The following is a 26,226-nucleotide window of genomic DNA, read 5'->3' as shown; positions in this document are numbered from 1 at the left end:
TAGTTCTAGTGTTAAGGGATGAAGGTATTTCGTTTGAATATTTTATTTGTCGATGCTTTAGGAGGATTAATGTATGCTTCGTGATTTTGAAGAGGGGTTGAAGAGATTTAGATTTAAGGGGGTTGGTATTAAATAGGTTTGGAAATTAAGTTTCTTAGTATGGATGTGTGAGCTTCGAAATGTTAACTGTAATGCTTGTTTCATTAGGAAAATTGTCTGAAGATCAAATTTTGATAAGTGCTGATACTATCAACGCTTCGAAATTTCTATATTTTTAAGATTCGATATCCTTAGTATCTATCGTCACATTAACAACGAAAGAAGTGTGAAGAATATTATCAGATTAAAGGACTCGTTAACGAAGATCACGGAAACTGGAAAAATGGCCGCGGCCAGCTTTCCGTTGGTAATTAATTAGTCTCGGGACTCTACAGCGGCGCGTTGTTAGTGGAAAGAAGTATTCCACGGAAATTTTTGAATCAAATTATCTCGGATCCGAGCCAGCATTTTTGTCCCGTAACCTACTCCGGCTCGGCGACTGTTACCGGTGACATTTTCGAGGAAAAACTTCCCTTTGAAACGTTCCGCGACTCTTCGCGTATTCACCGACGAACGTACGGGCAAGTTTACACGACGACGCCGCGACAGCCGACGTGAAACATTCACGAGCACACGGTAAAACGGAATTGTTTATCGCGACACGCGCAACGAGGCTGGCCATTGTTTGCGAGTTCCGCCGCGTCGTCGCGGTAAACTCGGCCCTTTTCTCTCTCTTCTCGAGAACGCTACTTCAAAAGTATTTCTTCTCGTCGGCGTGCATCGCGATAATATTAATTCGCTTCCATCGCAATTCAAACGAGAAACAAATAACGCTCACGATCGATTTTATTCAGATTTCTCTGACACTTCTGGAACCGTGAATAAATCAATGGAACCATTATTTCCCGATTAACTCTACTGTGTTCGAACCTTTCTCCACCCTATTATACACTTTGAAAAAATGCAAAAGTTAATGATTGATACACTTTCACTAACATTTCAAGCTCCTAAAGATACCAAGTACTCTGTCACAAATAAAACATTTAATATTCTATGTTTAATATTTTTAATTCACTTCTGACTCTAATCATTTACTCCAATTCTAGTTCCAATGTTTCAAATATTTTTCTCATTCTCAAGTTAGCATTGCAATATTAATAAATTCTAGTATCCCTCTTAACATTTACTTATTTTTTAATACTGTCTGACGAGTCTAGTTCCCTAGACAAATCCCGCAACACCCCTTACCCCCTGTGGCCAGACATTCCCCAAGGCGACTAGGAGATTTTTAATTAGAAAAATCCATCAGCCAGCCGCGTTATATCGAACGGCATCGGTTCGGTGCGTAGGCGGTCTCTCGTCGTCCATTGTCTCGGCGAGGCAACGGATGTTGGCCCCCCGCCAGTGTCTGCTGGATTTTTAATTAATTGTTCGAGTTAATTGAGAAAGAGGGGGACGAGGTGCCCTCGCGCCGCGAACTTGCGCGAATCGAATTCGCGTTTCACTCGAACAAAAGGGAATCCTTTCGGAACCGGCCGTCGAAGACTCGCGGAGAATTCTCGAAAGAAATCTATGACGGAACTTTTAACGAAGGGAGAACTGGCTATTACGTTCGACGCTCGGTTTCGGTGCTCGAGGAGCTCGCTCTTAACGTTTTCTTGCTCGGGGTACTCGCGTTTCCTGCTGCCACGGTTCGTTGCAGCTTAATTCTCTTCTTTCGATTTCTTCGGAGAGACTCGAGATCTTTCGTTTTCCGGAGGTTCGATGGAATGTTTACTGGTATTTTAGGTTTTTTGGACATCGTGTGCTCTGGAGGGATGAAAATAGATACTACCTAAGCAAACATTCTTTACAATCTGTACAGGTTAATTTTTTATTTTAATATCCCCATATTTCTCAAATACTGAAACTCTCAAACTCTCGAACTTTCAAACTCTCGTACTTTCAAATTGCTAAATTCCCAAATTCTCAAACTCTCAAACCCTCAAACTCTCAAACTCTCAAACTCTCAAACTCTCCAATTCTCAAATTCAAATTCCATACTACTCCCAACTCATTTCATTATCAGCCACACATTCCCCTATCTCCACTAACCAAACGCGCTTCCCACCCCATTCCCCCAACCCTAAACCACCCACCCCTTCACCCTTAAACACAAACGCCGATGGATCCAAAAAAAGCATCTCAACTATTTCCACTTCTCATCGTAATCAATAACATCCCTTATATAGCGACTCTTCCGGTCTCTCCGTTCCCATCCCCTTTCATCGGCGTTCAATTAGCCCCGAGCTTAGGGTCGCGACGTCTAAATCAAGACTCGCGGTAAGGCTATTAACGGTCCCCGATCGGGACGAAGATGTCCCGCTATTTTTAATTATCCCCGGGACATACGGGACTCCCGGCGCGGGAATCGTTCCTTTTTTCCGAGCGGCGTGTAACGAAATCTCATCCCCCGGCCGTGATCATTAGCCCGGGCACTGGTAATCGGATTTCCTTTGACCCGAGACGACGCCGACGCGATTACCGAAGGAAAGCTTCTTGCGGGATAGCTTCCGCTTAAGAATACATCTTTCGTTTCTCGTGGGGATCACCGATGTTATTATATCCGCGGGTCCCGGCTCGAGTGCCGATGGGCATGTGCCTGGGAAACGGAAGGGGAACCCGTCGGATCCTGGGGTATAAGTTTCCCTGGGAGTTGTCCTGGCTCTAATGAACCAGAGCAATTTTTATGGACTATGGGATATTGGCTCTTCAATCGCTTCTCGTGCGATGAGGAAATAGGATGCTTCGAGTCTCGGAAAATTGTATTGGTATCTCGTTGAACTTAGATCTTGTTCATTCTAAAGAGATCTGAATTTTAGTGGTTTTTTGGTTTTGATAGTGGGTCAAGGTAGATTTGTTTCGTTGGAAATATTTGTAATTATTTGGTTGAGTTATTAGAAGTTGTACTGTGGATATTGGTAATTGCAGTTTGATGGGAATTGTATGGTTTGCTACTGTTTCACTATTACTTATTTATCTTCAATTCCTTTCTACTATTTTACTACCAATATTTCACTATTACCTACTGTCATCAACTTCTACTATTCTACTATTACTTATTTATCTTCAATTCCACATCTACTATTTTACTACCAATATTTCACTATTGCCTACTGTCATCAACTTCTACTATTCTACTATTACTTATTTATCTTCAATTCCACATCTACTATTTTACTACCAATATTTCACTATTGCCTACTGTCATCAACTTCTACTATTCTACTATTACTTATTTATCTTCAATTCCACATCTACTATTTTACTACCAATATTTCACTATTGCCCACTGTCATCAACATCTACTATTCTACTATTACTTATTTATCTTCAATTCCACATCTACTATTTTACTACCAATATTTCACTATTTCCTACTGTCAACTTCTACTATTCTACTATTGACACTTCAGTATCACCTATCTTCTATCTCTCGTCCATCTTCTTTTCTATCGATAAAGATGTTTAGTCTATACTATAGTTCTCATAGTTACTATAGTTCACTCACACTCATTCTTACATTCGCTCTTCTCAAAAATACCTAAACCTACGCTAAAAATTCTAGATACTACAATAATATTAACCATCGACAGCTACTAACGAAACACAAAGGTCCCGCTTACTCTGAGAACTTGAAGGGATGATCCCAGCGCATGGAAAGTAGATTCGAAATCGGTATGGAAGCTGGCGCCCGGTAACGAGATACCCGGATAGAGTTCGTTTCCGCTTTAACGAGGGAGTGATATTTCAGGAACGAAACGATGCCTTCCGCGCTGCGTCCGGGGCTGGTTTCAATTTTCGTAATCTGTACTTTGCGGTACATTCCCAGGGAATCGATTCCGATCCGGCCGCGGTCCTTACTTCTCCCTCGCTCTTTGTCTAACTCTGTGCGCCGATTGGAAAACGATTCGGATCGGGTTCGTTAATTTTTCTAATCTAATAACCGATCATCCCCCGGCGACGTGCAATTTTCACCGAAGAAACTTCAATCCTCCGGGATCGCCCGGATTTTTCTCTTATCATCTTGAAAAGGTCAAAGGCTTTCCCTTACTTTAATATCAGGAATGGGAATTGATTAACTCGTCGTACCCCGATAACCGATCATCCCTTAGCTAGGTGAGCCTTCAACAGAGAAAGATCGATCTCCCTGTGCTTCAATGTTGCTTTTAATTTCTTCCTCTCTCAGTTCTAATATTACAAGTTTTGCCTTGCTTTTAATGCTGAGAACAATGATCGATTCAAACGATTATCTTCCAGAAGGAACTTCTCGCTGAGAACATTCCAATCTTTAGACTTCGCTTTCAATTTTTGCCTCTGTCAGTTCTATATTGCAAATTTTGCCTTAACGTCACAAATAATCTTTAATCCTACCAATTACTTTCTAGAAACTTTTCACTAAGAAAATCCCAACCTCAATTAACTCTTCGGTATCACTTCAATCCTCATTCTCCAAACAAAGGAACCAGAATACCGAACTCATCTTAACAACCAATCGTCCCTGAACACCCGGAGACCACCCTAAAAAACTTCGCCCGATGTTCACTTGAATCTCCCTTCATCCCGAAACACGGAACCATCGAAACCAGAAAGCAATTGATCCATCCATCCCGACGACCAATCATCCCCATAAACCCATCGCCGAAAGGAATCCAATTCTCTCCTCATTGCTCTCTCGACATATTCAAACATCAATTTCCTTTATTTCGCGAACGTCAAAAGCAGGGGTCGATTAAGTCGTCGAAGGGAGTGAAGCGCGCGAGCCACTCGATTTTTTCGAAAGCTACCTTCGAAAATCAGCGATACACGGGGCGGGGCAATTTCACGCGGCGGCCACTCGACCGGACAAACACGCGACGCGCTGCCGAAAGAATTAATTGCTCGCGGATGATGACCGTTCAGAGGGAATCGAGAGTTATCCCGTTTCATAGGGCCGCGCACAATGGCGGCCGCGCCGCGGCGGGGGCGGGGGGAGACACGTGTTTTTCCTCTCGATTATCACGGTAAGAGCCCTCGATCTCATCTAGGTCATGTCACCGCCGGTGACTGCCTTCTGACAGGACAATACATCAGGATTGACAATGGCGGCCGCGCCGAGCCGCGATCCCGCGCGCTCGTCCTTCTCCAACTCTTCGCCCTTTTGTTCCCGTTCTTTTCACCGCGACTCTCCCCCTTGTTTCCTCCCGCCCGCCGACACTGGTCGGCAAATCGGCCGCGTTCGAAAAGTTTCGCGATCCTCGATGGATGCGATTCGATGGGTTTTCGGTGTGTAGATTTTCGGGGGAGTATCTGCTCAAACAATTCACCTGCGCTACACCGGCCGAAGGTTCGCAACGGAATTGAACCCCTTGCTCTACGATTTATCTCGCAACTGTGACCGATACGTCGGTTGCTGGGAACATGGCACTCGTCGCGTCACGGGGGCGGATACTCGCTACGGGAAGTCCAATTGCGAGTTTGGAAACGGCTCTCCCCACTCCTCGCCGCGCGACCTGATTAGTAGGAGTGAGCGCTTCGGCCAATGATGTAGCAGAGTTGAGCGTTCTTCCGAGGGAGGCGTGCGCTTTCGGATCTGACCAATTAGACGGGAGTGCCAGCTTCGCTGCAATGGACGGTACTGTTCAAGTCTTTTACGTCTCCTTTGAACTGAAGCAAGGACACCGTAATTTGATTAAGTAGGAATGTGTGCGATGAGAAGTGGGGTAGACGGTTCTGAGTATCGAGAGTCGGGGAGGACTTCAAAGCGACGCCGAGTTCGTTGAATATGAATATGTAATGAGGGGAGAAGCAGTTTTATTAGTTTCGATCTTAGTTTATCAAACGTGTCGATGGCTGAGATTGTTGAAGTCCAAACCCTTTGGATTTTAAGGAAATGAATCAATTTTGTTAAGTACAGTAAGTTGGTGAAACTATTTTTGTATGAGAGAAATTTGATTAACGCTTCGAAGTTTTAAGGAATCACTTTGTGTTTGTTGATATTTGGATAGTGGAAGATTCTTTGTGGCAGATTTGCTTTGAGGGAAGTTCGATGGGTAATTGATAGATATTGCTCGCAGAACTATTTCCAGTTAAAATTCCACGCGAATCACTGGTCCTGCGAATACTCCGTCGATCGATATCGATTGTCGAAACAACGAGCTCCCGGAAACTTCGCAGGAATCCGTTAATATCGCGAGTGGGAAGTGTTTAACGGATCCATCCCGCGGCAACAATGATACCGGCAGCGGTGAAGTTGCATAACTGTTTCTGTGCCGTTGGATGCTCGTAAACCGCGACGCTATTACACAAACAATACGCAGTCGCGATCAGGACGTCTGCAGATAATGGATAATGTTTTACGGGGTCCGCGGGAATTCCTATCGGCGTTTCGATTCGAACGGTGAAGGGACGCCCTTGTTTCCCGTTTCGAAACAATTTCAATCGCTCTGAGTAGGGTGTAACTCATTCTATCTCGTCGCTTTCGGCGGGATCAAATATTATTCGAGCGAATGTTTTAGTAATAGTTGCGAGTAGAGGCTTTCAACGTTGATATGATACTCTAGAAGTGTCATATTTCTGTAGATTATTTTTTCTGTGAGAGTTCGACTTCGGTTGTCCAGAATTAATTTTGTTTGTGTTTTAAGGAGTTTGTTTAGGTGAAAAGTGGAAGTGTAATCTTGGAAATACTAGTGTAACTGAAGTCTTAAGCAGGAAATTGTACAATTAGTTTGGAAAAGGATTATCTAGTATAAATAAAATCTTGCAAGGGAAGCTAGAACAACTAAAATTTTGCAAAGAAAACTAGTACAACTAAAATCTTCCAAAGGAAATTAGTACAACCAAAATTCTGCAAAGAAACCTAGTTCAACTAAAATTCTGCAAAGGAACCTAGTACAACTAAAATTCTGCAAAGAAACCTAGTACAACTAAAATTCTGCAAAGAAACCTAGTACAATTAAACCTTCCAAATAAACCTGCTACAACAACCCCCAACCGAAACCAATACAATCCAAAATCTCGTCGCCATAAATCCGCACGAGAACCACAAAGAAAAAGAATTCCAATCGACAACACCCTCCCCGGGCAATCCTCAAACGGAAGAAACTCGAGCAGCTCGCCGGAAATGGAGAACATCCCCGAAACCGAGGGCCTAACGGGTGCGCCATAAATCCGGCAAGAAGCGGACAGCATGAAATGGCGAACACCCATATGGAGAGCGGGGAATCTAATATGATACCCGGAGATTTATCGTTGCGGATGGACGCTGGCCAGTATATCACCATCTTTGGCAGTATTATCGAGCCAAAAAAATAGGGGAAAGAAAAAAAAAATATTCAGCGTTCGGCCACGGGCGAATGATCGATACGCTGGCCGGTGTCGGCCGCGGAGAGCCAACAGCGATTGGTTTCCACCGGACAACACGGCCACGATTGTTTAACGGCTCAACAACGCGTGCCCCGTCGTTTGCATACGAATCGCTTCGTTCCCCGGCGCGCTGCAAGTTGAAATAACTCGCGCGCTGACGCGGTGACGCGTCTTTTCTGGGCCGAAGTCCGCTGACGCGGCGCGGCCGCGTTTTATCGCGGAATCTCGCGGCCTTCCTGTTTTACGATCACGGTCGAAACTGCTGGCCACGGGTCGCTTAATATTCATGGCGGAGAATTAAACGCGGACCGGCGCTTTCGGAAAATGAAACGCTGCGAGACGTTTGATTCGAGCTATTGATTTCTCGATTTTATGCTAAGGAACTTTTCAGATGAATCGGAAGCGCGACATTGGGCATCTTGTTTGAAAGTTGTAATTGCTCGTGGGATTCGTTGATTCAGTTATTTGTGATGTTAAGGAGACTGTTGGTCTTCTGATATTTCAAATTTTGATCGCTGACGCTTCTAAAGTTGTGACTTCGGACAGTTTGACTTCTGAGTTCTGGAAAATTTCTAAATCTACTTCGATCCGATTATTCTATTATCTATTATCCTATATACTAATATTCTACAATTACGCTAATGTATACAATAGCGCCTTTGAGGCGAAGGCAGAAAAGAAAAAAATAAAACAAGCTAAGTAATTACTTACATTAGCATATAGATAATAGTACGCACAACCGTGGCTGTTAGGTCTTGGTTAGGTCATTATCACAATCCAGTACAATAATTCAACAACATCACACCATCGCAATCATCCCATACTCCCAATCCTCCCATCGAGAGCGACCTCGAGCAAAATCAAAGCTCCATTCAAACATTCCCCCGCAAATACCAGCTTCCAAAGGTTCTTCGAAGCAAAAAGAAAGGAGCCCAGAGCTCGGAAACGATCGCGGAAACAGGGAAAATCAGGCTGCCCCATCGATCGGGGCCGAAAACTCGTCCCGTGCCATCTCCGGCACTTTGTTCCATCGCGATACGGGCTTCCTGCTCTCTTCTCCGATGAAATTGCCCGGCGAAAGACATTACCGCGCGTTGCCGTGACCAATCCCCATCGACGCGGCATCCTTGTGCTCCGCTTGTATTTTATTACACGAGCGTACTCCGTCGGATCGCTCTCGCGGCGACTGTTCCCTTTAGAGCGTTCGGCGAACGGGACCATCCGGTTCGGCCCGTGTGCGCCGGCCGTCCGCACAATCGGGCACCGTTTAAACGCGAACGATCGAGCATTGTCGCCGGGAAGCGAGGGGGAACGCCGCAACGCCAATGAAAGCTAAATGAAACAATGTTCGCCCTCTATATAGCGGCCGGCGACGATAGAGCGGACTTGTTGTCGGACCCCGTTAGAGAAACTTGCGACAACGACTCCGCGCTAGCGTCTTAAACGGCCCCATTCACCGGCGGAGCTCCGACGAACGAAATTGCTCGCGAGTTTCTGGGACAACCTCGCGGATTGGTCGTCGAGCGGGCTCGCCGTTTACTAAGGACACCGTTTTGTGTAAATAGACGCCGCCGGGATGGGAGCGCGGGAATTCATGGGGTCGCCGGCTGCTCGAAATGTGGATTGAAGGGGGATTCGTGAAATAATAGTCGCGTTGCGGCTTCACGGGAATCGATTGTTCGGGGCGTTCAGAAACTTTTGTGTTTTGCTGAGAATACGATTTTATATAGTGAAATACATAAAATTAAAGGAGTCACCGTGTTAGGGAACATTTGTAATGTAGAAATGTTTCCAAATAATCGCTTGAGTGAACTATACTCGATTTGGTCACCGTGACTCCATGTTAAAGTATAGTAGTGTTTTATTTACAACTTCTATCAGAATTAGTCTTTTGTGAATTATTTGACGAGCTTCGCCAAGAGTTTACTGAAATATCGTCAATATCTTATAATCTCTATTATATATTCATTATAATTCAATTATAAGTCACGATAGAAAACCAGAAATTACATAATAATAATTAAATATAACTGAAAGCGTCTATACCAAAATTCCACGGTAGTTCGTTCAAATTTCCCGCGTCTCCGTCAAACTGCCTTGCTTTCCCAGCAGTGATAAGATTCCCAGCACGAATGCCAGTTGAATGACTCGGAGCTCCCTCGAACACCGTGTTCGATAGCGCGGTAACGCGATTAGGAAAGAAACGCGACAGAGATAAGACCATCTCCTGCGAATAACAGGATCCGCCGGCCAGGCGGTGTCACGAACACGACGTTGATACGCGAGCCGCGCGAAAATACAACGATCCCGGAGTCGCGGAACGTCGAGATACCGCCGGTTTTTTGTTCCGCGTTGTTTGCCTCGATAGGACCGTAATCGGAGGTAGGAGCCGCCGTTTCAACGTGGGCGGACACGCGAGCACGCGATCGTCGCGTCGCACGGCTCGCGGATCGCGGACCTCGTTTCGACGGCTATCCGGTGTCATATTCGGCGAACGACCGGGATATGCGTTTTAGAGCGGGACCTGACGTTTCGGAAGCAATTTCCAGTTCGTTAGTCGCGGACCTCTTGGCTCGGGCTGGTACCTTACGTTTCTGAACCCAATTTAGGGCTGATGACTTAACCCGTTGCTGTGTAACGAGTGAGACTCGATTTTTAGGAGAATTTATTGAAAGTTTGAGGTATTTGTATATATCTGTGGAAGTGACAAATCACTTTGCTGCCCTCAATGTTTCTTTAGAATATAGTTGAATGGGAAACTTGTTTGTTTACTTATGAATTTTGAAGATTTTTAGAGGAATTTATTGAAAGTTCGAGGTATTTGTTATATATCTGTGCAAGTGACAAATCACTTTGCTGCTCTCGATGTTTCTATCTTTAGAATATAGTTGAATGGGAAACTTATTTGTTTACTTATGAATTTTGAAGATTTTTAGGGGAATTTATTGAAAGTTCGAGGTATTTGTTATATATAAATGAAATTGACAAATGACTTTGCTGCTCTCGATGTTTCTTCAGAATATAGTTGAATGGGAACAATGAATAGGAAACTTGTTTGTTTACTTGTGAATTATTGCTAGTAGAGTTTGTTAGACGAACATAGTCGCGAAGAAATTGTATAAGTTAATGCCAACCCTTAAAGGACCGGAAGTATTTCAAGTTGACTCACCGCGAAAAATAGCGTAATATGGGTAATATGGGATTTACAGAAGCGACGTAGCAGGATACTTGTGTTAGTTGTAAATATTACTAAGATAACAGTGGTAGAAATAATTAAATGGAGTTAATCTTGAATGAGGTGAATTTGATGTGCCTTGACTTGGTTTGTTTATGGTAATACTAGAATTCTTGTTGGTTTTCTAAAATTTGGTATTACTGAAATTGTATTTGCATAATGATATGATAGTTTGTTAAGTTGTAATATAATCTGTGAAATTCTATTGTCTAGATATTAATGTTTCCTGACTATACAGTTCCGGAATAGCAATTTGTGAAACTGCATTATCCAGCTATCAACGTTACCTGTTAATACTGTCAAATTGTTAATGTCACCTATTACCTACGTACAAATTTACGAAATAATAACTGCTGGCAACTGAAAAATTAACAGAAGCTTCCACTTTTTCCTGCAATCCCCGTTCGAGCATCAATATTGAACGCATTCCTCTTGAAAGCATCTCGAAATTAATGATTCGAGTCCCATGATACAACGAAGAAGCGTACGCAAGTTGAAGTAGTAGAAGTAAAAGGGACGAACAATAATGCGAGCAACGTGCACGCAAAGCGTGAAGAATGGTTCCGATAGGTCCGAAGGGTTAAGTGGTAGCCGAGATGAAATAAACGGCGCGAGGTATGGAAGCATAAATATCGCCAGCAGGTGCAAAGGAACAGGATTATTTATGTAAATAGGTTTCGCGACTAACGCGGCCGTGCACGCGTCTAAATTCCGCTGAATTTCATAACAGCCCCGTCGCAGGCTGCTGCGGATCGATTCCGCCATCGGATGTTGGCTTGAATAAATTCCAAACCACGGAGGTAAAGAGTCAATTTATTAATATCTAATTAACGACGCTGTGGATCGTCTTATTGAACACTAAGCCGTACTCTTTTCCTTGCGAGATGAGTTTATAAATAATAACCGATGTGTAGAGTATACTAAATAAAATGTACAATCTTAATACGATCAAATTAACAAATCAAAGAAAATATTTTAACAAATCAAAGAAACTACCCTAAAATTATTAGATTTTCCACGCATCCGAATTTTGTACTAAGAAGGAAAATAAAAGATCGAAGGAATGTTATAGCATTTTTCATTTTCACTGGAGACACCATAAAAATTAGTTGCAGTTGCTGATCAATTAAAAAACCATCTGGAGTGCTAAGGGTTAATACAATAACAAACGAAATTTCTACAAACAACTGATACATAATATTAACCCTTTGCACTCGAGAGGTGACCCTCAGTCGTACGATTTAACATACCGAAATCATAGTCTTACATATAATATTGTTATAATCCATAAATACGTGAAATATTGAAATAAAAACTTTACTTATTAACTTACGTAGATTGCCTCAGTTAATTTGTTTTAAAGGTCGTCTATAACTCATTGGAAACGATTGAATGTTTCTAATGAAAGACTTCCGAGTGCAAATATTAAAATACCACCGATATTTACTCGATTAATATTAACAAACATTTAATAAATCTATCAAAAGTAAGGATTAAAATCATTCCATGATCGACAACACTAAAACCCAGCTCGACGACTTCGACGATATCTCAAACGTACCATCCAGTCAAATAATTACAGTCCATAACGAACGAAATCCTAATAAATCCCATTCCCGCGATCACCCTTCATCAACTAACGTGACGCTCAACAAAAACGGATCTCCAGGCAACCAACACATGTTTCCTCTCCGTCGTGAAGTTCAAAGAGTCCTCTCACTAATCCACAAACGCGCGCGCGCGCACGCCACGGATGTCTACGAGCGCGAACACAAACGCGAAAGAAATAATGCGAATATCGACGGGTATCCCCGTCAACGTTCTCGATATCCGAGAGAGCCGGTTGTCTTTCTCCGTGTCCCGGAAACCGTCCGAGTAACGGAAGCCGGCCGGGGGCGTGTAAAATAGGGGAGGAGCGAAGAGAAACAGACAGCTTTCCAATTTCACAAATTCATGACCCACGGAAACTTCCACGGTGTGCGTCTACTGTTCGCCACTCTGTCTGTCTGTCTGCCTGCCTGCCTGCCTGCCTGCGCGCGTGTTTGTGTGTGTGTCTCCCGGTCGGACTGACTGGTGTCAATAAAATCGCATGGAAATACTGAGAAACGGGGGATCGGGACTGGGGGTGGCCGCCTCGTATCGAGCTGACGAGAAAGTCAGGGGATAACGCGGTTTTAAATCAGCCAAGGCAGACGCGTTCTTATTTATTCATCGCGAGACGCGTTTACGCGCTGCTTCCTCGATTTAATTGTGTTCTTCGGCTGTTCTATTAGGTGTGGATTGAACGTGGCAGTGTATTATGGGGGTTGGATGTTGGTAATACGGGGATGTTGCTAGTAAGTTGTGTTTTGGGTTCTTTGGTTGATTGGTGAGTCCTTATTTATTCATTGCGAGACTCGGAAGTTTTTTACTAGAAATATTTTAAGACTTCCTAATGAGATAAAGACAACATTTCGTGAAACTAACTCGAGGAGAAATCACATGTACATCGAGGAACGAAGCTATTTTATTTCAATATTTCTCAAATTGATGCATTATACGGGGTATAATATTAAATAACAAATTTCATAGTTTTACTGTATGAAATCAAATGGTGAATGAGAGGCACCTCTCGAGTGTAAAAGGTTAATTGTGTTATTCGGGTGTTTTATTAGGTGTGGATTGAACGTGGCTGTGTATTAAGGGGTTGATGGATGTTGGTAATGCGGGGATGTTTAATGCGTAGAGGGATGTTCTTAGCAAGTTGATTTTTGGGTTCTTCGGTTTATTGAGGGGTTTTTGAGATTTGTTTTGGATTTGAGGGAGGATTTAAGGGTGTGGACTTTGGGTGTGTGATTTAGGGGTGTCTAGTGTGTATAAGCTGGATTATGGAGGTTGGAAATTTGTTGAATGAATGGTGTAGATAACAGTGAGTGAATATGTTATTTTATAATAGAATTTAGAAACTATAAGTAATTTTACATAGGTAAGCTTGTTTTCCTAGTTCCAATAGTTTTTAAGATACTCAATGTTATATACCAGATGTTTCAAAATAAAACATGCGCCAATTATTTTAAGATAAGCCCTTCTCCCACTCAAAACTCAGACACCAAGACTCTCAACCCTCTCAAATCAGTCAACAATCGTTACCACTAACATTCAATCAAAACCCCCTCAATGTTCAATAAACGTTCCAAACGAATTACCGATCCACAACACAGAAACGATAATCCACGACCAACTGTTCCATTGTCAAACAGATAAACTTTATGTATGCACTTTTTATCTTCAGATAGAGACACAGATTCCCTGTCTATCCCACTTAATCCCACCTACAATCTGCTCACGCAACACGCATAAAAATCCGCGATAAGGGCCGGCAACGCTCGCGCCCTTATCAGTACACCTGGTTCTCGATCTGAAGATATCAAGGGCGCGAAGTATCGATCGCGAGCGTTCGATCGCCGGCGCGAGGGACAGGGTCGATCGAGCGAGGCAGAGCGCTGGGTGTCAGGGTAATTAGGTTCCGACGCGATAATTAAAATCCGGCGTCTGATCGATATCGTGTTTAGCACGAACACCCTGGGCGGCCGTCAAAGGTGAGAGGATGAGCCGAGGGGGTGGCGGGAAACAAGAAGACGAGGCGGCGAACAAGACGGATGACCGGAGTCAAGAGGACAGGCGAAGGGCGGAGGAAGATGGCCGCCGAAGACAGAGAAGAAGACGGAATATTGAACTTAACTGGGGTCAAATTGACTCTAGTAGGGAGTCCCTGCATTCAATATGGCGACTTCCTAATAGAGTCAGGCTGACTCCTTTTAAGACGTTCGCCGGACCAATGGAGGACCACCTCGAGGAGTTGCGGATATTCTGTACTGAATTGTTGATGTTATTATTGTTACGTGTTGACTGATGTTGAATGCTGCGCTTGATCGTTTGGGTGAAGTTTGGTGGAATGGTTGTTGATGGGGATAGTGATTGTTTGGATGAAAGTTTTAATGGAGTGTGAATAGTTTGAATGAATGAATTCTTTGTAAGTGGTCTGACGTGTTTGAATGTTGAGTTACAACGACGTCTAAAAGGATAGGTTGTCAGAAAAAGTTTTGTTCCGAAGGACTGTACCCATTAAGGCTGGTTTCCTACTAAAATTGATTACGTTAACACTTAATTAAATTCATAGTCTACTAAACGAAACTTCGACGATCCCAATAAACGTCCTGATACATAAACTTCCTACAAATACACATTTTCGCAGGGAAATTTGAAGGGAACTGAACTAAACTTCCTAAGTGGTTTTAGCGAAGTTAAACCGAACCTTTATTAAACGTTAACAAAATCTTAAACGTCGCTGATAAATATCCTCCAGCTATGAACACTGTACTTATGCAAATTTACGTTACAATTAACCCTTTGCACGGACGTCTTTCGCTAGAAATGTTCAACACTTCCAATAACAAGCTACATCCTTCCAAACTAATTAATGAGAAAACATACATAAATTCAGAAAGCCATCGAATTCCAATATATACAAACTATTCCATTTAAGAGTCCAATATTTTTAGCACCTGTTTCTATAACTCCACGATAAAAGATTTGACTTTTTAAAGAGTGAACCGCCGAGCGCGAAGGGTTAATCTACAACTCCATCCCCGAACCTGCACGCGTCCGAAGCTTTCCGCGCGATTTACAAGCGGCCGAAGGCTCTCCCCGCGCGGACGATAACGAAGAACAAATAATATCCGTGAATTTCGCGTGTCGCGATGGAACGGCGAGCAAACGTTGACAGGAGCATTCAATTTGTCCCGATGTAACGCGCGACGCAGCGACGCAGCGACGCGCCATTAATCACGGTATCGCGCGGCGACAGTCCCGCGGATCACAAAACTCGCCGTCCCGCGGAATTCTTCCGGAAATCTCGATGAACCGGCGGAACGGCGAGCGAATAACTGAAAATTGCGGGTCCCGGCGCAGCCAGCGCGCAATTAGAAAATTAATTTACGCAATTGCCCCGGCCGTGTTCAATTGAATTTCATTAATTACCTCCGGCCGGCATTAATCAAACGCTGTAACCGCTCGCGTCCCCGTTCAACGGGCAAAAATTTATTAAACCAGCTGACTCTTCGATAATATTTATCTGCCCGTGCACCGTTTATTCCATATAAATACGATGTAAACGCACGGGAAACGTTCCAGCAAGAAAAGAACAAATTTGTCCAACGAATTTTTCGTTCGTTTCGTGCCTCTCCTTTTTTTTTTGTTTTCCTCGTTTTTTTCATCGCCGCGATGAGACCGGCTGAAAATATTCGCTGACCGTTAACGAGAATCATGAATCAGCGGTAATTGAAATCGGACGCGGCTTTACGAAATTGCTCCGCGCCTCGTGGACTCTTCGTCGGTAATGAAATCGTTCGACGGTCTTCGGTTAATTGATCGTGAAACGCGAATTCGTGGGAAAGGTTGTAGGTGACGGCGTCATGTTCAGGGGCAGGGGGAATATTGTCCAACATCACCTTCAATATCGCTGTAATGATATTGTCTTGTAATATTATCAATACTATGGGGAATTTTAAAGCAAAAGATTACTCGAAATGCACGTAACACAGTCCACTCTTCGAAGTGTCTTTAGGGAAATCAATTTTCTATATTCTCACTTTTCTAATTGCATTCGATAAATTTTCAATTTGCACGGAGATCCACGGTACACCTAATTATCGGTCAATTTGATTATCAGTACTACGATTGTCTGCTGTTATGACTAATTCCAATAGGAAAATTGCAGTTGAATCGAATGTTGCAGGATGAGGGTAGAAAAAGAGAGTTTGTTGATATTAGCGGTTACAGTATATTCTACAAGAACGCTTCGAGTAAAAATAAAGTCGAACGACAGGGAGTGAGAGACTGAAGACACAATGAAACCGATCGAAATCGCATTCGACGTTCGAATTCTACTTCGACCGTTCGCGAGGATGCTCGATTTTTTACCTGCCGGCTGACGGACGATTTACAAATAAATACGTTCACCGGCAGCTCGCGCTGGCGACGATGCTAAAGCATGTGCAACGTTCCGCGCGGTCACGTGATAATTAAGCCGATTCCAGCGACGGAGAAACCATGGGAATACTAATGCTGTAACGGAACGCTGTATCGACGTTTTACCGAGTAGCCGCGTGCCTGACGGACTTGTACACTTTGAAGTTTGAGTTGCTCGTGACTCACGCCACGTTTCGAATTTTTCACCGTCGGGAATTTAACGTGGCTTCGAGTCGTTTCGTTTGGAATGGTTTCATAGAGTATAATTGCCCACTTTTGGAAGATCCAATCATCGTTCACTTTGATAAACGAATTGCTTATTGTCTGACGAATTTCTACGTCAGTGATGCAGTAATTAGAAGTATTCTACAGAAGTTCAACAGTTCATTCCGACTTGATTCTAATAGATTACTATAAACAATCCCAAATGTCTCAGCAGTTTCTCTAAATAAGAATCCACAATTGCATCAAACAATTACATTCACAAACGATATAATCCCCCAATAATGAACGAAAGAACTGATTAACCTCAACATCATCATCCAACCATAAGAAAACTGTCTCACGCCCCATGATCCAACGAAAATCCCAACCCATTGCCGCCCTTTTAGTTTCAAAATCCCAGAAACGCAGTGTTTTAATCGTCTGTTTTGACTTATTCATGAAAAATCGTACACAAAATCAACGCACATGTTGCCTAGACTGTTACGTCCTTTCTGTTCAGTGTATTACTGAAGAATAAACAAACAAATGCATTAGTGCAATCTGCAAAATGAACGGCTACAGCCGATGCAACGGGTTAATCGGTCGCGACGAACGTCCAGTCTTCCAGGAAACGCCCGAATTCCGGGGTACAAAATTAATCAGCAGGACGCGCAGCCTGTCCCGTCGGTTTCCCGAAAAAATATCCCACAGCCGAAGTGGGCTGGAAGCGATGGCAGCGTTCGCGCGAAGGGCTGGCCGAAAGTGTCGCAGTGCGACGAGGTTTGCGGATGCGGCGCGTCCGGGTCCGCGTGTGAGCGCGCGTGTGCCACGTGGTGCACACGCACGTCGAACCGGGCCAACCGACGCGACGCGGTGAAAAAGAACGTTTGAAGATTCCAGTAGGCGGGTCAAGCCGGCCCGCTGCCTGTACGCGTCGCTGCCGTTACGCGAGGCGTCGTTTTGCCTGGCAAAAGCAACCCTCGACGTGCTACTGCGACCGTATTAACGCTTTGCGGAATGTCGGCATTTCGGCGAGATGAAACGTTCGTGCCTGGAAGACTGAGTCGCGGACGGATGATTTAATTACTTGAACAGCAAGAGATCGGCACGTTGTTTTCCTTTTTCTTTAATTGTTGAAGCAGTTGATATAATAGCTTCATCGGCTGAAGGTTTAGTGTATTTCAAAGATTCTTGGTTCGCAAAAGGTTCAGTTGTCCCTGAACGCAATGTTCAGTCTGGCGGGGATGTTAGGGAGATGTTATTAAGTTTCTGGGAAAGGAAGTAATGAATCAGAATGCATAATTCAGTGGTGCAGAGGTATTAAAGAAATGTAAGAAACTTCTGGGATATTGACGTGTAGTTCTTGCTTTAGTGTAGGTGGTTTTTGAGGAGCATTCCTGAATTTGAAGAGATGGAAGTAGTTGTCAATGTTGACACTTGGAATGCTGTTGACTTTGAACTAGTGACTTAGAGACTTGGAGACTATGAATCTTGGAATTACTTGACATTGTCACTAGACGTTTATTACGAATAAGATTTTAACAATGATAGTCACTTTAATAGACAAAACTTCAAAGGTTTCTCAAAAAATTGCTAGTTCAACTATACAAGCTTGCAAAGGTATCAAAACAAATCAAAATCTATAATCAACTATTCAAAGCTTAACCAATTCATTTTTGTCTATTAAAGTGATTATCATTGTTAAAATCTTATTTCTGATAACTATCTAGTATTAATATCGAGTAATCCTAAGATTTTCAGTCTTCTAGTTTAAATATACAAGCTTGCAAAGGTATCAAAACAGATCAAACCCTATAATCAAAGATTAACCAGTCTATCTCTCTATTTTTGCTCGATTCCTCGCTCCACCCTCTAAACTGCTCAACCCCTACACCGAAACAACGGGTTAACGGTGTCGAGAAAGGGTTGCACGATAATTAAAAGACGACGCGAGCGTTGCAGAGCGCGTCGCTCGTGTCGCGTAGCATTAATTAACGTCAGGATCAGTGCATCACATTTGACATCGTTGTGAGGTAGGAGCCTCGTTTATCCTCGCGCTATCTGTCGCCTTCACGCGCCGCACCACGCTGACACGCGTGTGCGCGCACGCTCGCGGGAACGCTAATGGAACGGAACAGCGGAAAAACGAGCAGCCACGGATTTATCGGTGATACGGTTTCCGGGGGAGGAACCAGACTCTCCCGTGTAATTAAGTGAATGTAATTGCGTCTAGGCCGGACCCGCGACAGATCCGGCTCTACCTCTTTTTTCAGTTTTTTTTTTTTCATTTGTTTCCCGGTAAACAAACTCCGGAAAAACGCGATTAAAGCTTCGCGAGCGGATTCCCTGTATCGGTGATTTCGCGATGACCAGATGTATTGTTCCGCTTTTTGTGTGGACTCTGATGGATTCCGCGTGATCGTCAGATGGATTCGATCGTGATGTAAATGGGGAAATGTGGCAGTAGCAGTGATGGAATATTGTGGGGAATTGTTGCAGTAGCGATGATCGTTGAGTTGGGTTGGTGGATTGTTGAGTATTTGGTGAATTGTTTTGGGAGAGGTTTGAAATGGAATTAAGATCTTCCAGTTTGAGGTAGACGGATCTTCGAATTTGAAGTGGAGAAGGGTTCACATAGGTGGGAGGGCCTTCAAGTTTGGAATAGAAAGATCTTCAAATCTAAAGTTGAGAAACTTTCAATTTTGCAATAGAAAGATCTTCCAATGCAAGAAAGTCTTCAAGTTTGAAATAGAAAGATCTTCAAATCTAAAATTGAGAAACTTTCAATTTTGCAATAGAAAGATCTTCCAATGCAAGAAAGTCTTCAAGTTTGAAATAGAAAGATCTTCAAATCTAAAATTGAGAAACTTTCAATTTTGCAATAGAAAGATCTTCCAATGCAAGAAAGTCTTCAAGTTTGAAATAGAAAGATCTTCAAATCTAAAATTGAGAAACTTTCAATTTTGCTATAGAAAGATCTTGAAATCTAAAATTGAGAGACTTTCAATTTTGCAATAGAAAAACCTTCAAATCTAAAATAGAGAAACCATCAAAGAAACAGCAAAAACTTCAAATGCAAGATATCAAAGCCTTCAAATTTCAAACAGAAGAACCTCCAAATCTAAACTGAAAAAACCTACAAACATGAAACAGAAGAATCTCCAAATTCCCACCAGAGAAACCCTCTCATATAAAACATCAAAACCAAGTTCAAACTACCAACACCCTGTAATCCCAAATAAAATAAAAATCCCCAATTTAATTAAGCTTCCCCGAAACTAGGCTCCCTTCCAAACGCGTATAAACGAACGTAAAAAATCCGCGGTCTAATTGTAACGAGAATAATGCATCGCGCAGACAGCGATGCGTCTCGTCGACAATACAAAGGTGTTAACCGTGGGACAGGGTCTGTGTAAATGGCTCGGCCTACATAATTCCGGGGACGATGGCTGGTAATCTCTCGCGACAAGAGAGACACCGGAATCGACGGTAGAAAATAGAAGGCGGGTTGGGTCTGGCCGTATGGCGAACAAAAGGGGATGCCACGGCGAACGAGACGCGGCGCGGCGGAGGGGGAGGGGGTTGGAACAAAACGGGGGAATGCCGATGGAAAAAGTAAAACGCTGGATGAAACGACAGCCGCGACGGTATACGACCGGGGAAACAGACTTCGTGCACACTCTCCGTGAAAAAAAGTGACTCGGGAATGTGCAACAAACTATGTTCATTCGGGCCCCTGTTTCGCAGCAGGTCGACTTCAACCCTCGAACAATTGCAGCGGAATTTTTCAATGTATATATGCATATTTTGCACAGGAACCCTCTTACCTTCCATAAACAGGAAGAGAGCTTGGAAAATGTAAATATTTGACGAATTAAAAGGGGTAGTGTAAATGAATTTGCACAATTTCAATTGTATCAGAGTAAGTTAATATTTGATTTTCTATGGGATAATTTAAAAGTGAATCACTGTTGAGTATGCTAAGAGATGTAGGTATATATATATATCTAAGATTGCAGTGAGTAGTATTAACATGCAATGATCAGACATGGAATCTTCTTACTGAAGGGTTGCTTGATTATAGTTGAATTAAAATTATTGTGCTTGAATATTTATGAAATATCAAGTCAATGACTTCCTGAACACGGAAGCTTCGACTTTCCGAAGCTCGAGCTGTTTTTGTTAAGAATTATGTTACGCTCTTGATTAACGATCGCGAAAACACGATGTCACCTTTCCCAGCGATATATTCTCGCGAAGCGACACGAGGCGGCTTCGCAATACCCGCGAGCACTCGTACAACCGATCGCGTGTCTGGCTTGTAGCGCAATCTGGCTCATTGTCCTGCGACGAGAGGGTTGCAAAGGGTTGGCAGTGCTGGTGTCTCGTGAACCTAGGCCGAATCTGTGCCGTTACGGCACTATCCAGCGTAAATAGGGAACACGGGTGCGTGTACATACGAAACCCCGATGTTACGTGCCGATCTCCGCGTTCCGGGAACCCGGGAATCATTCGGCGACATCGGCAGAGATTGAAATTGTCTCGGGCTAACACGATTAGCCGGGCTACGAGCGTGGATATCGCGCTGATGGCTCAGCTGCTCGCGGTGTCCTGTGTTTAAGGCACGATCTGATCGACGACACAATAGGTCCGAATGTTGCCAAGCAGCGAGCGCTATTTTAGATCGTGTGTTTCAGCAGTGAGCACGGGATAAATGGTATTGCGAGTGATAACTTTTAATAGTTGAACAGACGATGGCTGTTATTTGAAGGGAAATTTCGTTAGGAAATTGTGATAGGTACTTCAAGCAAGAATTTTGCTAGTGGAAAGGGAGAAGTGTTATCTTAAGTGATAACTTTTACTAATGACAAAGTAGTAAATGGTGTATTAAAAGTTTAACTAGTGACAGGGCTAAGTACTGTTTCAAATGGTAACTTTTATTAGTAAGAAGTGTTATTTCAAGTAACTTCGATTACTAAGAAGGAATAAGTATTATTTCAAGTACTATCAAGTACTAAGTAACCAATATTATTCCAAGTACTGTCACTACTAGAAACTACTATTTCAAGCACTAACTTTCACTAGTAAAGATACAATAAATATTACTTAAAATGTTACCTTCCACCAGTAAAAAGAACTAACCATTACTTCAAACGGCGTTCATTACTAAAAGCAATAACCATTATTTCACCGACTAACTTTCGCCAGTAAAAAGGCGCTAAATATTCTTCGAAATACTTACTTCCACCAGTAAGAAAAACCAGTTTTCTGAAATGCCAATCTCGCTAAAAAAGCAACCCCCAACCCCCAGTGGCAGCACAACAGAGCGACACAACAAAGTCCCAGATCCAACTGTAAAGCATCTAAGAGCAGGATCATCGAGTCGGTCCACGGATTCGACTTGGACTGTTTACGGTCCTTTCGGCTCGTTAACGAACGAGACATCGTGCCTGGTAACGGGGCACCCCGGGACGCCTGCAGCGTCGCAAGATCGTACCTGGGACGGAAGGTCGTCGCTTTCGGTTACTTCGTGCCGTCGGAACTTTCTCGTTAACGAAGTTTGGAAATAGTGTCGTCGACGTCGTCGCCGCCGTAGACGTCTGCGACGCGTTTCCGCGTTGCAAGTATCGCAGTATCGAGAAAACTTTGCAGCCAAGCACCGCGGCTTTAGCCCTAGGTATCTTGTCGTTTGTGTCGCGAGAGACCGCCTAGGGAAATCGTGGAAATTAGGCTCAGCGGAAAGATCGATCTCTGGATCATGCCACTGTCGGAGACAAATCAACGGTCGTGGAACACGACGATAAACTTGTAAATGAGCCACGTTGCTCCCATTAACCCTTCGTACCTCGAATTTCTTTTGCATCTTTTCCTTGGTAATTCTGAATCATTATGATAGTCGATCTGAAATGAATTTGAAGAAATAATTAGTTAGAAGAGGATTTCTTTGGTGTTTGGTGTTCTCTGGAGTATTTGTTTGGACTTTTGTTTATTTAATAGGTGTTGGTTAGAAGAAATGGGAAATTAATAGTATTTATTAACCTTTTGCACCCTGAATTTTTTTTGCATTTTTTCCTCGATAACTTTATCATTACGATATTCGGTTTGAAATGCATTTGAAGAAATAGTTAGGTAGTTTGTAGAGAAAATAGGTAGAGAATAGGTAGTTTGTAGAGAGTAAACGATTTTTACTAATATTGAAAATAACATAATAGAATCTATCTAAAAAGTATCTCGGCAAAGAAACGCAAAGGGTTGAAACTTCGAAGCTTCTAAACGATTTCAATCTTTAATTCAACCCTTTAAATTCGTCAATTACTTAATAATGCAACATTGAAAAGTCCCGATCTCCAAGTACTCTTCTAAAATTGCCCCCGATATTTATCAATAAAAGAAAGCTAAATAATTATCATCAGCAACTATACCACACAGCTTTCAATTTGAAACCGATCAGACACCAATAACTGTTACCCGAGAGATCGCCGGAAAATCGGCGAAGCGGAGGGTAAAAGCTAATCTATCAATCTTCCCGAAAGCTGGGCCATCAACGCGAAAACCTGCGATTCCAGTCCCAAAAGTTTCCATCCGCGGTGATTCAACTTAAAATCACGATCGGAACTACACATCCGAGCCGAAACGTCGGTTAGATTGCTCGTAAAACCGGCTCGCATCGGAAACCCATGAAATCGGGAGCATCCAAGAGATCGCGGGCGTCTGTCTCTATACTCTATTTGTTGCTCGATTAACCTGGGAATCTCGGCCGGTCCCGATAGATAATTCCTAGAAATGGCCGCGGTTCAAGAAGCGCGCGGTGTTTTACGCCGGCAATTATCCGTCCCAATGGCGCCGGACGATGCATTATCGAGGTCTAACGAGTCGACGCCGCCAGCAGCCCGCGCCCGCGTGCAACTGCTCCATTATTGATACTAAGCGTTCCGATCGGAATCCTCCCGATCGATGAATATTAAACGAGCCCCTTGTTAACCCCGCCCGCAACGATTCCATTAAGCGACGCCAATAAATTGTCCACCGTTCACTCTAATAAGTCCGCCCCGGCATACTTTCATTTTAGTTGGAATCTCGTTAAAGTCTGCGCCGTCTGCCGCGGGAGAAGTGTCGCTAGGCGTCGGTGAACCTTCAGAGAGTATTGGTAACAAGGAAATATTTTATTGTGGTTTGCAAATGGATAGAGACTTTCTTGAGAAACTTGAGAAGACTTCGTTTGCATTGGATTGTTCTTTTGGGAATCGATGGGGGTGAACTTGAGTGAGCCTGTTTGGGGTGAATCTATGGTGAGATTAACGCTGGAACTAATGGGAAATGTTTCATCGGAGTTTATTCTGCAATTATGAGGATGATTTTGAGGAACATTGTTTGGAGGATTCTTGTGTTTAGAGGCAATGATACGGATGCGTCAGGTTTGAAGTGTTTTCGTTTGAAAGAGGTTATGAGTAGATTACTGTGAGTGTTTGGTTCTGTTGTTGACCACGGGCTTTTTGAGACTGTATGGGAGTTGTTGAATTCGTTGGCTCCATCGGTCCGTAGTTTATTGAATCCGTTCCCTTTGTTCGATTCCAGTATAACATAAAGAAACGAGAGGAAGTGCAGGAAGCGACCCAGGAGGAGCCTAATCCTCTGATGCGTAAGAAAAAGACGCCGGAGGAGCTGGCCGCGGAAGCTGAAGCGGAGGACGAGGACGAGATTACCAGTACGTATATTTGTTCAGCCATTAAGTCGATTCCTTATCGGCAATTAAGTAGTTGCCAGCCGAAGGTCTGATAATTTCACTCGGAAGTTTCATTATCTTCATTTGTACATTAAATATTCTATTATATTTTCGTTTGTCATTTTTGTTTTCATATTAGACACTTCCCTATTAATTTCATCCTGTTAACAGTCTTTAATAATTAAATTTATTTCATTCGTCTTGTTCGTCTTCTCGAGACCGGCTAATCGTGTAAACTAATGGACTAGTCCATTATCTCTATCCATACATCGAAATACCTTGTCATTATCCTCCGACAATTAGCGACAGATTAAGTTCAATATTATGGGCATCGCCCCTTTCACAATCGCAATGAAATCAACACAATTCCTGATAATTTAAATTCACCGCGCCATTATTTCCATTTGTAAATTGGTTATTATAGATACCAAACAAGATTGTTCGATAATTAAGCTGTTTTCATTTGACAAACTGATTGATTCGAGGAAAGCCGGGAAATTTGATATTATTAATTGTACAGAAAGTATCAATCAAGTGTCGGCAATGAAATTTCGAAAATTATACACGATGTACGTACTAGCAATGAGCGAAGAAAGGAAATAATCATAACTGATGGTTATTAACCCTTTGCACTTGGAAGTTTTTCGATAGAAATATTTTCACATTTTCTGATAAGACAAAGACGATATTTTGTAAAACTAACCCGAAATCACACGTACATTGAGGAACAAAGATATTTTATTTCAATATTTCTGAAATTTACACATTGTACGGAGTATAATATTAAATATCAAATTTTATGATAGTTTTATAATATTATAATAGTCACCTCTCGAGTGCAAAGGGTCAAAACAATTCGAATCTTCGCCGAACTGAGATTAGAATCAAAAGTAAAACTTATTATCACCAAGACAATTCGAATTTCGTTCGAATTTCGATTTATACACGGTGTTCCGAGCGGATTGGACAGCGGAAGCTGAGTTTATTGACAAATACCAGCTAGAATCCTGTTCCTCGAGGACAGGGGACACGGTTAGAGGACCGTGGAACGGGGTTAGGAGTGAAAGGCCGCAAATTCACGGCGCACCCTGAGAGAGTAGCTGTCTCTGACGAATTAATGCGGCGATGGCGGCACGGCGGTGATCGATGAAGGGTTAACGAGCCGAGGCTAGAAATCAAACATCGCTACCCCTTGGCTCGGTTTCCGGGCTGAAATTCGACTTGCGCCACGCTGCTTCCATTATTCAAAATAAATACGTTCCCCCGTTCCATTGGAAACTCTATTACTCTATTATTGTGTATTGGTTTTCGTGACTAATGTGTTCGTTTCAATTTGTTCCCGAATACGAAAATAGAAACTCTATTATTCTCGATAATCGAAATGATTGCTTTAGTTGGCTCACGAATATTGACATAAAAACGATAAATGCTACCCATCGTGTCTAGAATTGCAATGAGTGTTGGATATTGTCAATAAAAGCATCAAATAAAACTTAAGGTTCTGTATAATAAATAATTCTGCATGTTCGAAAGCTGTCAGCCGGAGTGTTTAAAAAAGAGAATAATGAAATTCTATTATAGTAACAATTTAATATATATTACTCAACATATTACTTATTTCCGGTACGATTTA

General features: G+C 42.8%; 1 protein-coding gene across 2 annotated transcripts in view; it reads left to right on the top strand.

Moving 5' to 3' along the window:
- Nucleotides 1-26,226, top strand: part of cpx (synaptic transmission protein complexin) — a 474,092-nt gene that overhangs the window by 432,563 nt on the left and 15,303 nt on the right. For both annotated transcript variants that reach the window (XM_031987227.2, XM_031987228.2), the window contains one exon: nucleotides 24,446-24,575. In XM_031987227.2, coding sequence (XP_031843087.1) covers nucleotides 24,446-24,575 — 130 coding nt within the window. The remainder of the gene's footprint in view (nucleotides 1-24,445; nucleotides 24,576-26,226) is intronic.

This window comes from Nomia melanderi, chromosome 13, assembly GCF_051020985.1.
Source record: "Nomia melanderi isolate GNS246 chromosome 13, iyNomMela1, whole genome shotgun sequence".
In the NCBI taxonomy this organism is placed as follows: Eukaryota; Metazoa; Arthropoda; class Insecta; order Hymenoptera; family Halictidae; genus Nomia; species Nomia melanderi.
This window is presented reverse-complemented; position numbering and strand designations above follow the sequence as displayed.